This window comes from Raphanus sativus, unplaced genomic scaffold, assembly GCF_000801105.2.
Source record: "Raphanus sativus cultivar WK10039 unplaced genomic scaffold, ASM80110v3 Scaffold0606, whole genome shotgun sequence".
Lineage (NCBI taxonomy): Eukaryota > Viridiplantae > Streptophyta > Magnoliopsida > Brassicales > Brassicaceae > Raphanus > Raphanus sativus.
The window spans coordinates 16,439-34,077 of record NW_026615924.1 but is presented as its reverse complement, the minus strand read 5'-3'; the positions used below and the strand labels follow the sequence as shown (position 1 = coordinate 34,077).

Here is a 17,639-nt window from a genome sequence, read left to right as displayed (position 1 = left end):
CATAGTATTCAGGTCAGATAATGGGGGAGAATATACAAGCAAAGCATTCAAAAGCCATCTAGCTAAACATGGGATCATTCACCAAACTAGCTGCCCATACACCCCACAGCAAAATGGAGTTGCTGAGAGGAAGAACAGGCACCTAATGGAGGTGGCGAGATCCATGATGTTCTATACCAACATGCCTAAACGATTTTGGAGTGATGCTGTGATGACTGCATGCTATCTCATCAATCGGACGCCTACAAGAGTGCTTGAGGACTCCACACCATATGAGGTATTGAACAAAAGAAAACCATCCATTGATTACTTACGGGTCTTTGGGTGTTTGTGTTTTGTATTAAGGCCAGGTGAGCACAGAAACAAGCTAGAGGCAAGAAGTATCAAGGCAGTGTTCATTGGCTATTCAAATACACAAAAGGGGTACAAGTGCTATGTACCAGAGACTAGGAGAGTCATGGTGTCCAGGGATGTGAAGTTTGTTGAATCAAGAGGCTACTTTGAGGAGAAAGATTGGGAGAATCTCAAAGATTTATCTCAAGAAGCCTCGGATAGAGCACTGAACCTGAAGCATATTATGGAGAGTCTTGGCATCAACATGGGTCAGGGATCAGCACCAGTGATTCTTGAGGGTGAGCAAGTTATTCATCCTAATCCTGAAGGGGGGAATCAAGAGGGTTCTCACACTGGTCAAGAGGGATCAGATGAAACAAGAGAGGTTCAAGAGGGAACACACACTGATCAAGCGCAAGAGGTTCATGATCAGGATGAAAACAATCAAGGTGTGCCATCAGTACAAGAGCAAGAGGCTGTACCTGATGAAGTTGAAAGTATAGAAGAAGTCCAGCCGCTTAGGAGAAGCACAAGGGTCAGGAATCCACCATCAAACTGGAGCAACACAAGGGTATATTTCAACAGCCAAGCAGTTGCTCATCCAACTCAAGCAACATGCTCCCTAGCTCAATACCCTAAGGATCATCAAGTGTTCATTACCAACCTTGATGAGGCTTACATACCAAGGACATATGAGGAGGCTATGGCAATCAAGGAATGGAGAGACTCAGTAGAAGATGAGATGGGGGCTATGGAGAAGAATGGAACCTTCTTTGAGAGTGAGCTTCCCAAAGGCAAGAAGGCAGTGACCAGCATGCTTCTGTTCACAATCAAGTATCTAGCTAATGGGAAACCTGAAAGGAAGAAGACCAGGCTAGTAGCAAGAGGCTACACCCAAGTGTATGGTGAGGATTATCTAGAAACATTTGCGCCAGTAGCAAAGTTACACACCATAAGAGTTGTGCTCTCTCTTGCTGTGAATTTGGAGTGGGATCTTTGGCAAATGGATGTCAAGAATGCATTCTTACAAGGAGAGCTAGAAGATGAAGTATACATGCGCCCACCACCTGGAATGGAAAGCATGGTCAAGCCTGGAAATGTTTTGAGATTGAGGAAAGCAATATATGGTCTAAAGCAATCTCCAAGAGCCTGGTATCACAAGCTGAGTTCAACACTGAATGGAAGGGGTTTTAGGAAATCTGAAGCCGACCACACCTTGTTCACTCTGACCAGCAAGCAAGGGATCATTGTTATACTCATCTATGTGGATGATATAATCATCACAGGCAGTGACAAAGAAGGGATCGACTCAACCAAGGTGTTTCTCAAAGCAACATTTGACATCAAGGACTTGGGAGAGCTCAAGTATTTCCTTGGGATTGAGATATGCAGATCAAAGGAAGGGTTGTTCCTGTCTCAAAGGAAATACACTCTGGATTTGTTAAAAGAAGTTGGTGATCTTGGCGGAAGAGCTGCTAAAACACCACTAGAAGATGGATACAAAGTGATGCGTGAGGGGGAGATTGAAGACAAGGCTTATGGAGATGTGAAGCACTATAGAAGAATGGTAGGGAAGCTGATATATCTCACTATCACAAGACCTGATGTGTGCTTTGCAGTCAACCAGGTGAGCCAGCATATGCAAGCTCCCAAGATGCATCATTGGAACATGGTGGAGAGGATACTAAGGTATCTAAGAGAGGCGCCAGGACAAGGAATATGGATGGGGTGCAACAAGAGCACTGAGATAGTTGGGTATTGTGATGCTGATTGGGCTGGAGACAGAATTGATAGGAGATCAACTACTGGTTATTGCACATTTATTGGAGGCAACTTGGTGACTTGGAAGAGCAAGAAGCAAAAGGTGGTTTCATGTTCAAGTGCTGAGGCAGAGTATAGAGCCATGAGAAAGCTCACAAGTGAGCTGATTTGGATCAAGGGACTGCTTAAGGACTTGGGAGTAGAGACTACCTCACCAATCACTATGCATTGTGATAACCAGGCGGCTATACACATTGCCAGCAACTCAGTCTTCCATGAAAGAACCAAACACATTGAAGTAGACTGCCACAAGGTTAGACAAGCAGTGGAGCAAAAAGTGATATTGCCATGCTACACACGAAGTGAGGAGCAGCTTGCTGACATCTTCACAAAGGCAGCAAGCACTAAGGTCTGTGAGTTCATCCATCCACGGTTAGGACTCATAGACCTCTCATGTCACTGATCTCTCCTCCATGAAGTGATCTACTCTTTTTCCTTGGCTTGGTTTTTGTCCCATTGGGTTTTGCCAAGCTAAGGTTTTAATGAGGGATTGCTTCATGGCTTCCAAGCTTGACTTGTTCCATATGGTCAAGCTTGAGGGGGAGTGTTGACATGAAGGCATAAGGAGATAAACAAGATCAGATATATCAAAGATGAGCTTGGATGGCGATGCCTTGTTCTACAAGTATGTGCATTGCCTCTCTCAGATTCAAATGATCCTAACCGCCACAAGGAAGTAAAGAGTAACTTGTCTAGGAAGGTTTAGGAGAAGGAGAATGCCGTTGGAAGGTCAGGACAAAGGAGAGATGTCGGCAGGAGTTGTTTAATATAAAGATCACATGTTCTCTTTGCCTTGGAGCCGTTCCTGAGCTGTCACTATCCAAGACCAGTCTGCGCAGTCTGATCTTCTTTGTTTATTATTTCTCCTTGTATGTCGATTTAGCTATTTATGTATGTGTGATGTTAACCAAATGAATCAAGGAAACAGTTTCCTCTTTCTTTACTTCTCTCTCGCGAACTCCTCTCTCTTTCTCTTGAATTCTCACAATGGTTATCATAATCTCCTCTTAATCTCTCCTTAATCTTTACATTTTCTCAAGGTTTGCTTGCAAGGTAAGGATCAAAGATCCGAATAACACTTAAACAAGCTTTGATCAAACAAGATTCAGAGAGAATTTTTAATAGAAAAAGTGTTTGATGATTTTATTCATGATTTTCGTCCATAATATATAGGCAAGAAGTCTGTACATGCACAGCTTCTTGGAAACACACAAAATACTTAAAACAAAGGCTCCCTTGAAAACATAAATAAAGACCAAGTTTTAAATCCGAAAATAGACTAGAAAATAAGAGAAATGGCATGGTTTCATCAAGAGGCTATCGTATAAGTGTTGTGTCCAAGCCTCATTAAAAACCTTGTTTGGAAAACCCAATGGGACAAAACCAAACTAAGGAAAAGAGTGCAAGTCACAACACCTCTCTTGATGAATGTCTTAGACGGCTTGAATCACAACCAGAGTAGTTGGATAAGCACACTCTAGACTGCCCTGGATAGTGTATAAGAGTTTATGGAAAGCTTGATTGAATCTGGCTTGCTTGGATCTAGTCATTGGACCAACTGGTACTTCTAAGTCCTTGCCATTTGTTTCCTCAGGTTCAAGCTGCTCCATGGTTCTTTCTTCAACTTCCTTAAGCTCTGGTTCAAGCTGTTCCATATCTTTAGTTCCATTGCTTGTCAAGATCACATCATCCTCTCCCACTTGAGAAGGATTTGACCTCAAATCCGTTTCATCTGCATGATAAGGAACTAGGTCAGTAACATTGAAGCTTGAGCTCACGTTATACTTACCTTGGAGATCGAGTTGATAGGCATTGTTGTTGATCTTCCTGATGACTTTGAAAGGACCATCTAGTCTAGGCATGAGTTTGGATTTTCTTTCGTTAGGAAATCTGTCCTTCCTCAGGTGTATCCAAACTAAGTCTCCTTCTTCAAAGATCATCTCTTTTCTTCCCTTGTTAGCTTGCTTAGCGTACAGCTTGGTCTTGTTTTCTATATTGATCCGGGCCTTCTCATGTATCTGCTTAACAAGTTCAGCTTTCTTTTGTCCATCCAAGCTAACTCTTTCACTCAAAGGTAAAGGCATTAGATCCAAAGGTGATAAAGGATTGAAACCATAGACAATTTCAAATGGAGAGAACTTAGATGCAGAATGCCTAGCATGATTATAAGCAAATTCTACATGAGGCAAACATTCTTCCCAAGTCCTAAGGTTCTTTTTAATCAATGCACGCAGCAAGGTAGACAATGTTCTATTGACAACTTCAGTTTGTCCATCAGACTGTGGATGACAAGTAGTAGAGAAACACAGCTTAGTTCCTAACTTAGACCACAAGGTTTTCCAAAAGAAGCTAAGAAACTTGGTGTCTCTATCAGAAACAATTGTCCTAGGCATTCCATGAAGTCTAACAATTTCTTTAAAGAACATATTAGCAACATTCACAGCATCGTCAGTCTTATGACATGGAATAAAATGAGCCATTTTAGAAAACCTATCAACGACTACAAACACAGAATCCTTTCCAGTCTTAGTCCTAGGTAATCCAACAACAAAATCCATTGAAATGTCATGCCATGGATGCAAAGGAATGGGTAAAGGAGTATACAGACCGTGGCTTTGGACTTTGGACTTAGCCTGTTTGCAAGTGACACACCTTTCACAAGCTTTTTCTACATCTCTCCTCATGTGTGGCCAATAGAAGTGATCCTGCATTACGTTCAGTGTCTTAGCCACGCCAAAATGTCCTCCAAGTCCACCTGCGTGAGCTTCCTTGACAAACAAATCTCTCAAAGAAGAGTTAGGCACACATAGTCTATTTTCAAAGAAGAGAAAACCATCATCCTTGAAGTATTTACCACGACCAAACTTCTCACAAGAAGCATATATATCTTTAAAATCAGAATCAGTGGCATATAAAGTTTTGATATGCTCAAATCCAAGTAATTTCGTTTCAAGAGTGTTCAAGAGAACATACCTTCGAGATAGTGCATCAGCAACTATGTTTTCCTTACCTTTCTTGTATTTGATCACATAAGGAAAGGTTTCAATGAATTCGATCCATCTAGCATGTCTCTTGTTTAGTTTCTGTTGTCCCTTGAGATGCTTTAGAGACTCATGATCAGTGTGGATGACGAACTCCTTAGGCCAGAGATAGTGTTGCCATGTTTGCAAAGCCCTCACAAGCGCATAGAGCTCTTTGTCATACGTTGGATAGTTCAGAGTAGCCCCTCCAAGCTTTTCACTAAAAAAAGCTATAGGTTTCTTTTCCTGCATAAGTACAGCACCTACACCAATACCAGAAGCATCACATTCTATTTCAAATGTTTTAGAAAAGTCAGGGAGAGAAAGAACTGGTGAATTGGTGAGTTTCTCTTTCAAGGCTTGGAATGCTTCTTCTTGGAATTGTTCCCACTTGAACCCAACGTTTTTCTTGATTACTTCAGTCAGTGGTGCAGCCACAGTACTAAAATCCTTGACAAATTTTCTGTAGAATCCGGCTAGACCATGGAAGCTTCTCACTTCACCAACTGTCTTTGGGCTTGGCCATTCTTTGATAGCTTTGATCTTTTCTTCATCAACCTTGATTCCATCTGCACTCACAACAAAACCTAAAAAGACAAGGTTATCTGCTCCAAAAGTACATTTCTTTAAATTAGCAAACAAGGATTCCTTCCTAAGCACTTCTAGAACCTTTCTAAGATGCTCAACATGCTCATCCAAGTTCTTGCTGTAGATCAAAATGTCATCAAAGTAAACCACAACAAAATGACCTATAAATGATCTAAGAACATGGTTCATTAACCTCATGAAAGTACTAGGCGCATTAGTCAGCCCAAATGGCATCACTAACCATTCATATAGCCCCTGCTTCGTTTTAAAAGCAGTTTTCCACTCATCACCCTCTTTCATTCTAATTTGGTGATACCCACTTTTTAAATCAACCTTAGAAAAGATGCTAGAACCATGCAACTCATCAAGCATATCATCTAATCTAGGAATGGGATATCGATACTTTACAGTGATATTGTTGATGGCTCTGCAATCGACACACATTCTCCAGCTACCATCTTTCTTTGGTACAAGTAAGACTGGAACTGCACATGGGCTCATGCTCTCACGAATATGACCTTTATCCATAAGCTCAGTGACTTGTTGCTGTAGCTCTTTGGTCTCCAGAGGATTGGTTCTATAGGCTGGTTTGTTTGGAAGAGAAGCTCCTGGAATAAAATCGATTTGATGCTCTATGTGAGAATTGATAGTGTAAGAGAATCAAGGAGAGAATAGTTGAGACATTGATGAGTAAAGAGAGAGATGGCGAGAGAGAGTATTGAGACAAAGAGAATATGAAACTCTTTTCTTGATAATATTAGAACATGTTACAAGTCTTTAAATAGACAAAGAGATTACAATACAATAAGGCAAGTTGACAGAGTTAACAATAAAGAAATAGCTCTGATCTTGCACAGGGGCTCGTCCAGCCTTGTTGGACAGTGACAGGTGCTAACGGTCTCCTCCTTCTTATTCTCACCCGTGACTCTTTCCTCCAACGTCTCTCTGCTCCTTTGTCGATACCATTTCTTATTTGAATGTCAACTTGGTCCCTTCCTTCTCAAGATAACCAGTACCTTGTCTTCTAAGCTACGTTAGGTCTCTCTTAGACCAAACTGTACGGACAAGTCTACTTGTGCTTTCTTGATCACTCCGGGTGCTTCTCTTCATCCTTAGCTATCATACTTATCTCTTTTATTGCTTCATCTCAACACTCCCCCTCAAGCTTGACCATGTGGAACAAGTCAAGCTTGGAAGACCATGAAGCATTCCCTCATTAAAACCTTGATATGCAAAACCCAGTGGGACAAAAACATATCAAGGAAAGAGTAGAACACTTCAATGGCGAGGGGATTACTGAGATGAAAGGTCCACAAGTCCAAGCTTTGAAAGAATGAACTCGCAGACCTTAGAGCTTGCAGCCTTGGTGAAGATGTCAGCTAGCTGGTCTTCACTTCTGGTGTAGCATGGAAGGATGATTCTCTGCTCAACCGCTTGCCTCACCTTATGGCAATCAACTTCAATGTGTTTAGTCCTCTCATGAAACACATTGTTGGATGCTATGTGTATGGCCGCTTGATTGTCACAATGCATGGTGATTGGAGATGAGGTTTCTATGCCCAAGTCTTGGAGGAGGTTCCTGATCCAAATAAGCTCACTTGTAAGCTTCCTCATGGCTCTGTATTCAGCTTCAGCACTGGAACATGACACAATCTTTTGCTTCTTGCTTTTCCAGGTTACCAAGTTCCCTCCAATGAATGTGCAATATCCAGTGGTTGATCTCCTATCAACTCTATCTCCTGCCCAATCAGCATCACAGTAGCCTACTATCTCTGTGCTCTTGTTGCATCCCATCCATACTCCCTGTCCTGGTGCCTCTCTTAGGTACCTTAGTATTCTTTCAACCATATTCCAGTGATGCATCTTGGGAGCTTGCATATGTTGGCTCACTTGATTAACCGCAAAGCACACATCTGGTCTTGTTATGGTGAGGTAGATAAGTTTTCCAACCATTCTTCTATAGTGCTTGACATCAGTGTATGGTTGATTATCAATCTCCCCCTCACGCATCACTTTATACCCATCTTCAAGTGGGGTTTTTGCAGCTCTTCCTCCTAGATCACCAGCCTCTTTTAGCAAATCCAAAGCATACTTCCTTTGAGATAAGAACAATCCCTCCTTGGATCGACATATCTCAATGCCTAGGAAATATTTGAGCTCTCCCAAATCCTTAATATCAAATGATGACTTGAGATATGTCTTGGTTGCAAGTATCCCTTCTTTATCACTGCCAGTGATGATGATATCATCCACATAGACCAAGATCACAATGATTCCCTTCTTACTGGTGAGAGTGAACAAGGTGTGATCAGCTTCTGACTTCCTAAATCCTCTCCCATTGAGTGTGGTGCTTAGCTTGTGATACCAGGCCCTAGGTGATTGCTTCAGACCGTAGATGGCTTTCTTCAATCTAAGTACATTTCCAGGCTTCACTAGATGCTCTAAACCAGGAGGTGGCTTCATGTACACTTCATCTTCCAACTCTCCTTGTAAGAATGCATTCTTCACATCCATTTGCCAGAGATCCCATTCTAGATTCACTGCCAATGATAAGACTATCCTGATTGTATGGAGTTTTGCAACTGGCGCAAAGGTATCAAGATAGTCTTCTCCATAAGTCTGAGTGAAGCCTCTTGCAACTAATCTTGTCTTGCGCCTCTCTACTGTACCATCAGCATTGTATTTGATAGTGAAGATCCAGCGACTTGTTACTGCCCTCTTGCCTTTGGGTAGCTCTGACTCATACCAGGTGTCATTGATGATCATAGCATTACTTTCACACCCCACTGATTCTCTCCACTCAGCATGCTCCATTGCTTCTTCATAGGTCTTAGGAATGTATTCCTGATCCAACTCCGCAATAAACACTACATGTTCTTGCGGATACTGAGCTAAAGAACACACTGCTTGTATTGGATGTGCTACAGCTTGAGAGTTGAAGTAGACTCTGTTGTTCTTCCAGTTTGATGCTGGTTGTCTGATCCTAGAACTCCTTCTTGGCTGTGGATTATCCTCAGGTATCACTGGTTCACTATGCTGCTGGCTTGTACTCACAACTGTCTCCTCTTGAGTGTTGTGATGTTGCTCCCCTTGAGCTTGCGGCTCAGCTTGATCATGACTCACTGAACTATCCTCTTGATGTGGTTCAGTTTGATTCTCCCCTTCAGGATCAAGGTGAGTGATTTCCAAGCTATCATCATCACCTCCGGACCCTTCTGGTTCTGGTGTTGTTTCTTGGACACCGGTTGACCTCTCACTAGGTATCCTGATGCCAAGGCTTTCCATAACCTTCTTGAGATTGCTGGCTCTATCTGAAGCAGATTGAGATAGATTTTCCAAATCCTCCCAATTCCTCCCATCATAGTAACCCTTGGATTCAATGAACTTCACATCCCTTGAGATTAAGACCCTCCTGGTCTCTGGTACAAAGCACTTATACCCCTTCTGATGAGGAGAATATCCAATGAACACAGCTCTAGTACTCTTTGGTGCCAGTTTATCTCTTTGTTCACCTGGAACAAAGACAAAGCAAAGGCAACCAAACACACGCATATGTTCAATAGAAGGTTTAGTGTGATTCAGTACCTCATAAGGAGATTGATCCTTCAGAACTTTGGTGGGAGTTCTATTGATCAAATAACAAGCTGTTGACACAGCATCACTCCAGAAACGTTTAGGCATACTGGTGTGGAACATCATACTTCTAGCTACCTCCATGAGATGCCGGTTCTTCCTCTCAGCTACACCATTTTGTTGTGGAGTGTATGGACAGCTAGTTTGATGGATCATCCCATGTTTGGCTAAGTGTTGTTTGAACGCATTGCTTGTATATTCCCCTCCATTATCTGATCTCAATATCTTTATCTTAGCATTGAAATGATTAGTGACATAATTTTGAAAGTTTATGAAAGCTTCTAAGACTCGATCTTTGGATGGCAATAAGGTGATCCATGTGTACTTAGACTTCTCATCTATAAATGTGACAAAATATTTGTGATGCTCTCTAGAAACACATGGTGCGGTCCAAACATCAGAGTGAATCAAATCAAAACAACTTTCATAAATTTTACTTGAACTAGGGAACACTGTTTTGCAATGTTTCCCTAAGATACAAGCTTCACAATCAGTTTTAAAAGAAATACTAGGCAACATGATGTTCAAAGCACGAGAATGAGGATGACCTAATCTAGCATGCCACAATACATCTTTAGGGAAATCAGAAACAGAGTTTAAAGCAGTAGATAAATCGGATGATGACTTGGTGTCTTCAAGCAAGTACAAGTCTCCCTTAGTCACACCATTGCCAAGCAACCTACTAGTCTCAATATCCTGAAAGTACACTTGGTTAGGAGTGAATGTAACACTGCAATTTAAATCATTAGTCACTCTTTTCACAGATAACAAATTAGAGGCAAAGCTAGGCATATAAAGAGCTTTTGAATCCTTGTTAAACAATTTAAGATCTCCTATGCCTTTAATTGGTATCTTATCTCCATTAGCTATCATCACATGTCCTAGAGCAGGAGCAATGTTTTTAATCAAGCTCACATCACTAATCATGTGATGACTTGCTCCTGAATCAATAACTAGAGGTTTTATCAATTTAGAACTAGTTAAAGCATTCATAGAGACATTACTCATAAGCGCATGGAGAGATGTACCAAGAGTGTTACCAGAGTTATCTTTGAGGATTTTGATGAGAGCTTCAATGTCAGAGCGCCTGATAGTCTCATCTTGAGTGTTCCTCACGGTTGAGCTGGTTGAACTGGAAGCTAGAGCCTTCTCTCCTCCATTGCCTGCTCCGGGTTCACCTATGTCGCCTGAGTAGTTAGCTCTTGCTTCATTGGTGCTAGTCCGGAACTTCTGTGGCTTCAAATGAGGATGAAGCAACCAGCACTTGTCTTTCCCATGCCCCTTCTTCTTGCAGTGGTCACACACCCACACCTTCTTGTCTTCAGGTTTGAAGTAGCCTTTGTTAGCAACACCTTCTGCTTGGTTTGCTATCACCAGGTCTTTCTTCCCTCCAAAGAGACCAACTGAGCCTTGCTCCTTTTGAATCTGAGCACACACTTCATCCAGAGATGGGAGACTCACTCCCCTCAGTATGTGCTTGATCAACTCATTGTACCCGGGATTAAGAGAGAATAGCAAGGCAAAGACCTTATCTTGCTCTCTTCTCTCATTTAGTACATCCGGGTCAAGGGTTGCTGGTCTCAACATCTCCAGCTCTGCCCATAGAGATCTGAACTTCCCAAAGTGTTTATCAAACTCAGTATCCTCTTGACACAAGTTGTTGATAGCCCTCTTGACTTCAAACACTCGGTTAATGTTGGATACATTCCCAAACACCTTTTGGAGTGTATCCCATAGTTCTTTTGAAGTCTCACAGTAGGCGTAAGACTCCAAGATTGATGCCTCAAGGCTGTGTTGGATGATAGACAAGACCAGGAGATCCTCTTGAACTCGCTTCTTGTCATCAGCTTCAGCTTGCACCACTTCTTTGCCATCCTCTCCTAGGACAGTCTTCTTCTTGTTGCTCCTGCCTTCTTCAACCACCTCCCAGAGTCCTCTGCCTCCAAGAGCGGTTTTAGTTAGCCTCGCCCAGTGTAGGTAGTTAGCTCCCTTGAGAGTAACTGGAATGGTCACCATCCGTGAGTGTTCACCAGTAGAATCCATCAAGAACAAGAAGTTTTGAGTAAAAGAAGAACTTTGCTATTTTTGGCAAATTCTGGAACAGAAAAAGGAAGAACACCTCAAGAACAAGATGAACTTTACCCAAAATAGAAAAGAAAAATCAAAGAGTTTGCGGAAGAAACAGGTTTCAGGAGCTTAAAGCTCTGATACCATGTGAGAATTGATAGTGTAAGAGAATCAAGGAGAGAATAGTTGAGACATTGATGAGTAAAGAGAGATGGCGAGAGAGAGTATTGAGACAAAGAGAATATGAAACTCTTTTCTTGATAATATTAGAACATGTTACAAGTCTTTAAATAGACAAAGAGATTACAATACAATAAGGCAAGTTGACAGAGTTAACAATAAAGAAATAGCTCTGATCTTGCGCAGGGGCTCGTCCAGCCTTGTTGGACAGTGACAGGTGCTAACGGTCTCCTCCTTCTTATTCTCACCCGTGACTCTTTCCTCCAACGTCTCTCTGCTCCTTTGTCGATACCATTTCTTATTTGAATGTCAACTTGGTCCCTTCCTTCTCAAGATAACCAGTACCTTGTCTTCTAAGCTACGTTAGGTCTCTCTTAGACCAAACTGTACGGACAAGTCTACTTGTGCTTTCTTGATCACTCCGGGTGCTTCTCTTCATCCTTAGCTATCATACTTATCTCTTTTATTGCTTCATCTCAACACTCTATTCCTCTGATAGGTGGCAGTCCTTGTGGAGCTTCTTCTGGAAAAACATCTTTGAATTCCTGCAAGAGAAATTGTATCTTGCTAGGAAGATCCTGCACTGGCTTTGTTATGTGTAAACATTCTTTAAAAACAATCAGCAAGTGAGGTAAAGAACTTCCCTTTGGTTGAAGCAATATATTAGCCTGCTGCTTTTTCTTAGATTCTGATGACGCTCTGTTCTTCTTCAAGGCTATCTGATCTAGATGAACTTCCTGCGGTGTTAAAGGAACCAAAACAGTCTTCTTCCCCTTGTACTCAAATGAGTATCTGTTTGTGAACCCATCATGAAGTGTTCTTCTGTTGGATTGCCAAGGTCTTCCAAGCAGTATGTGTCCAGCATCCATTGGTAAGACATCACACAGTATCTCTTCCTCATACTTCCCAATAGACAATGGTACCTTAACTTGGTGCTTCACCTCTAGCTCTCCTTCATCATTAAGCCATTGCAACTTGTAAGCTGTTGGTCTTTTTATGACCTTCAGACCAAGTTTCTCCACCATGGTTTCACTTGCAACATTGGTACAACTTCCTCCATCTATAACCAAGCTGCAAACCTTCCCGTGAACCATACAGCGAGTGTGAAACAGATTCTCTCTCTGCTCATTTCCATCAGTCTTGGCTTGAAGATTCAGTGTTCTTCTAGTAACAAGTAACTCTCCACGAGTTGGCATTTCCACCCTTTCTTCTTCAGACTCAGATACCTCTTCCTCGGATTCAATGTCACCATTTTCTCTGATGAGTATTACCCTTTTGTTGGAGCAGCTACTGGCATAGTGTCCATATCCTTTACACTTGTAGCACTGTATGTCTCTGGATTTGGATGCAGTGGCTACTTCCTTTCCTTTAACACTTTGTTCCTCCACTTTAGGCTTGGAGAATGGTCTGGATTCTCTGGTCTTTTCGTCCTTCTGGTAGTGTGGTTTGCTGGCTCCATAGCTAGACTTGTAACTTCTTCTTTTTAACTGCTGTTCAAACATAATCGCCTTGTGCAGAAGCTCTTCCATCTCAACGTAGTGGTGAACTTCAAGTCTGTCCATGATGTCTCTGTTTAGACCACCCATGAATCTGGCCATTGTTGCTTCTCTGTCTTCTTGTATGTCAGCTCTCAGCATAAGGGTTTCCATTTCCTTATAATATTCCTCAACTGATCTACTTCCTTGAGACAGTGTTCTGAGCTTGAAATGCAACTCTCTGTGGTAGTGGCTCGGTACAAATCTCTTCCTCATGATTACCTTCATCTGGTTCCAGGTTTCAACAGGAAAATCTCCAGCTCTTCTTCTTGCTGTAACCAAGTTATCCCACCAACTTAAAGCATACTCCTTGAACTCAGTAGGAGCAAGTTTCATTTTATACTCTGCAGTGTAGTCTCTGCAATTGAACACGAGTTCAATCTTCTTTTCCCACTCTAAGTATTCTTTTGGATCAGCAGTGCCTTTAAACTCAAGAATTTTCAGTTTCAGACCACCAAGAGGATCACTGGTTTTTGGCCTTTCTTCCTGGTCACGCCTCCTTCTTCTAGTACCAATGGATCGGTTTGAATGGCTATAGTAACTTTCTGTAGCAGATCGATCTGAAGTCCTTCTAGGTCTCTCACGATCTGAGTGCACAACCTCAGCCCTGAAGTGTTCTAGTCTATGATCCATCAAAGTAGTCATGCGTGCAGTCAATGTTGAGATGAAGCGTAGAAGCATAAGAGTAATCAGAGGAGAAGAAGAGATTCAAATGATACAAGGAAGTGGTGTTACCTTGGAACACAAGTATGGCCGTACAACTTGTGAGACAAGGCAACACTACAACTTGTAAACGAGACTTGAACAGCAAGAAGATCCTTCCCAAGTCGCCTCTGATGTGTTTGAAAGAAGAGAGAGACGTTGGAGAGTAAAGACAAGAAGGAGGATGTCGGCAAGAGTTTAATAATGTTTTCACTCTTGCCTTGGAGCCGTTCATGAGAGGTCGCTATCCAAGACCAGGCGACTCTCTCTCTCTCTCATTTGTTTATGCTTTTCTCCTTTGTTCTCTTATGCTCAGAATGTCGATATATCTATGTTGTATGTGAACCATTTGAAGTTAAGTGAATAGAAACAATGAAACCACTTCACTAAACTCTCTCTCGGATTCTCTCAACCTCACTCTCTTAGTTACTCATTCTCATCAATCTTCACTCTTAATCTTTAATTCTTACATGGTATCAGAGCTCTCTTGCTCTTGAGACCTTAATTTCTTTTTCACTTCCGCATAATCTCTGTTCTTAACTTTCCTTTTTTAGCAAAATTTCTTTGTGTTCTTGAGTGTTCTTCACTTACCACTCCAGAATTTGCCAAAAATGGAAAAGTCATCCAAAGTCTCCATTCCGGTTACACTCACTGGTGTAAACTATCTCTTGTGGTCTAGGCTTGTTAAAACAGCCTTGGGAGGAAGAGGTCTCTGTTCTCACATAACAGAAGACAAGCCCTCTAAAGAGACTGTCCAAGGAGGGGACAGTACTGAAGTTGTGGTTGCTACCGAAGACAAGTGGGATCAGGAGGATCTCTTGGTGTTGTCTATCATCCAAAGCAGCCTTGACGCACCAATCCTGGAAGCTTACTCTTACTGTGAGACTCCCAAAGAGTTGTGGAACACTCTTCAGAAGGTGTATGGCAACATATCAAACTTGAGTAGAGTGTTTGAGGTCAAGAGGGCCATTAGCTCACTCCACCAAGAAGACATGGATTTCAACCAGCATTTCGGCAAGTTCCGAGCCTTGTGGGCTGAGTTGGAGATGCTGAGGCCATGTACTGTGGACCCAAGCATACTTAAAGACCGGAGAGAAGAAGACAAGGTGTTTGCCTTGCTCCTCACCATGAACCCCGGTTACAACGACCTCATTAAACACTTGCTGAGGGCCGAAAAGCTACCAACCTTGGAAGAAGTATGCTCTCAAATCCAGAAGGAACAAGGGTCGGTGGGACTCTTTGGAGGCAAAGGAGAGCTTGTGTTGGTGAACCAAGCTGAAGGCACAGCAAACAAGGGTCAGTACAAGCCGGAGGACAAGAAAGTGTGGGTTTGTGACCATTGCAAGAAGAAAGGGCATGGCAAGGACAAGTGCTGGATCCTCCACCCTCACCTCAAGCCAATGAAGTTCAGGACTCCTCACAATGATGCAAGAGCCAACTACTCTGGTGAGATGGGTGAACCAAGCACCCCAAACACCACACGAGCTATCTCAAACACCAATCCAGCTGGTGAAGGCAAAGCGCTTGTATCAAGCAACTCCAGTACCTTGAGAATCACTCCTGATGATACCATCAAGAGATCTGACATTGAGGCTCTCATCAGGGCCCTCAAGGACCACTCTGGTAACATCTTTGGTACCTCTTTACTGATGAGGACATAGAACCAGACATCAACATCCCCACACTTAGACAAGCTCCAAGGACAAGATCAGGAACTAGAGGTGTTGCTGCTAGCTTTAACAAAGCCATAGAAGTCCTTCTCATCAAAAGCAACATCAACACCAAGCTAGAAGCCATCACAAACCGCATGGATCAATTCACTATAACCGGAGGAGAAGCAAATAAAGAAGAAGCTTATGTTATACAAGTTGGTCCAAGAGGAGATGATAACATATGGTCCATTCTTCCTTGCAAGGAAATGGTTTCCTTATTTACCATCTCCCCTAAGTGATACGGTGAGTTTTGAAGAAGGAAGAGCAAAGCCTCAAACGACAACACTTTGAACAAGATCAAGTTTGGCTCCTCTCCAACGGCTACTTCTTTCAAACCTATTCCGCATCAAAGGTAAGTATGGTAAGTTCATTTACATTTTATTTATATCCTATGGTTTTCATGCAGGGTCTTGTTTGCATTTTTATTTCATTTCTTTGAGTCAGGCATTGTTTAGCCTATGCTTTCTTAGGTCCAAGTATCGAGTCTTTGTATTGCTTTGTTTCAAGACCCCTAGAAGGGCACAACTGCATTGGCGAGTATATAAGCCCCTATAAGCAGTCATGTATCATTAACCTTTATGAAATATAAGAGTCAGTTTGCCCCCTAGCAAATACAAGTCTTTTGAGAGTTTGTGAGAAGCAATCTTGAGAGCAATATTGTGATTTATCAAACTCCCATCCATAGAGTTTGTGGTTTCACCTCGATCCATCTTGATTGTGTGAATCAATCATCTTCATTCCATCAATCCATTGCTTTGTTCTTGTGGGGTTGTTTATACGAACAAACCACTTGAATCCATCATCCATCTACACGCCATCTCTCATCCATAGATCCATCAAGTTGGTTATACGACCAAGTGGTGAATCCCATCCCCCATTGGTGTTTCCTAGACTCCTTTCAACCGGATCCATCCATCTCAACATTACCATCACTAGATCCTCCCACCTCCATCCACAACTCATCAAACCGGTTCTTGGAATCACTCTCCTATCCAACCACCTTGAGCAAGGCCCTCTTTGTGCCTATATCATTTACATGCTACTAATATTGACTATTCCTTGAATGCGATTACTAGCTCTAAAATGAACAAACCTTTAGTGATTGATTCAGGGGCTAGTCATCATATGATAAGTGATCTAGGGTTGATTAAAAATATTGTTCCTGCCCTAGGAAATGTGTGTGTAGCTAATGGAGAGTTGGTTCCTATTAAAGGGGTGGGTGATCTTAGGATATTTGAAAAAGACTCTAAAGCCTTTTATATGCCTAGTTTCACTTCCAACTTGTTATCTGTAAAAAGGGTTGCCACTGATTTAAATTGCCATGTTACCTTCACTCCTAATGATGTTTTGTTTCAGGATATTGAAACTAGTAGGTTGCTTGGCAAAGGTGTAACCAAGGGAGACTTGTACTTGCTTGAAGACACTAAGCTTGCTTCCGATTTATCTCTTGCTTTAAATTCATGTTTTAATTTCCCTAAAGATGTAATGTGGCATGCTAGATTAGGTCATCCTCACTCTCGTGCCTTGAACATCATGTTGCCTAGTATTTCTTTTCAAAAAGATTGTGAAGCTTGTATCTTAGGAAAGCATTGTAAAACTGTGTTCCCTAAATCGAGTACTATCTATGAATGTGCCTTTGATTTAATTCACTCTGATGTTTGGACTGCACCATGCGCATCTAGGGAGTTTCATAAATATTTTGTGACATTCATAGATGGGAAAACCAAGTATACTTGGATCACCTTGCTTCAATCAAAGGATAGGGTGTTAGATGCGTTTATAAATTTTCAAAATTATGTGTCTAACCATTACAATGCCAAGATAAAAATTTTGAGATCAGATAATGGTGGGGAATACACAAGCACCGCATTTAAACAACACCTATCCAAGCATGGAGTGATCCATCAAACAAGCTGTCCATACACTCCACAACAAAATGGAGTGGCTGAGAGAAAGAATAGGCACCTTATGGAGGTTGCTAGGAGTATGATGTTCCACATGAATGTGCCCAAGAGGTTTTGGGGCGATGCAGTGATGACAGCATGCTA

General features: G+C 42.0%; 1 protein-coding gene across 1 annotated transcript; it reads right to left on the bottom strand.

Moving 5' to 3' along the window:
• Positions 1 to 3,587: 3,587 nt before the first annotated feature.
• Positions 3,588 to 13,822, bottom strand: LOC130502611 (uncharacterized). Its single transcript, XM_056997359.1, has 7 exons — positions 12,463 to 13,822; positions 12,131 to 12,189; positions 6,203 to 6,398; positions 5,124 to 5,761; positions 4,223 to 4,994; positions 3,944 to 4,069; positions 3,588 to 3,886 (listed from the first exon to the last, which is right to left on the bottom strand). Exons 1-7 carry the CDS (start codon positions 13,820 to 13,822, stop codon positions 3,588 to 3,590), a joined length of 3,450 nt encoding a protein of 1,149 aa, XP_056853339.1.
• Positions 13,823 to 17,639: the final 3,817 nt, after the last annotated feature.

Excerpts from the sequence above, each read along its gene's own strand:
- LOC130502611 (XM_056997359.1), bottom strand. The coding sequence starts at position 13,822 with ATGACTACTTTGATGGATCATAGACTAGAACACTTCAGGGCTGAGGTT. Across the intron at positions 4,995-5,123 it reads ATGCACTATCTCGAAGGTAT|GATGATGGTTTTCTCTTCTT; the intron begins GTTCTCTTGAAC and ends AAATACTTCAAG. Across the intron at positions 3,887-3,943 it reads CTATCAACTCGATCTCCAAG|ATGAAACGGATTTGAGGTCA; the intron begins GTAAGTATAACG and ends CTTATCATGCAG.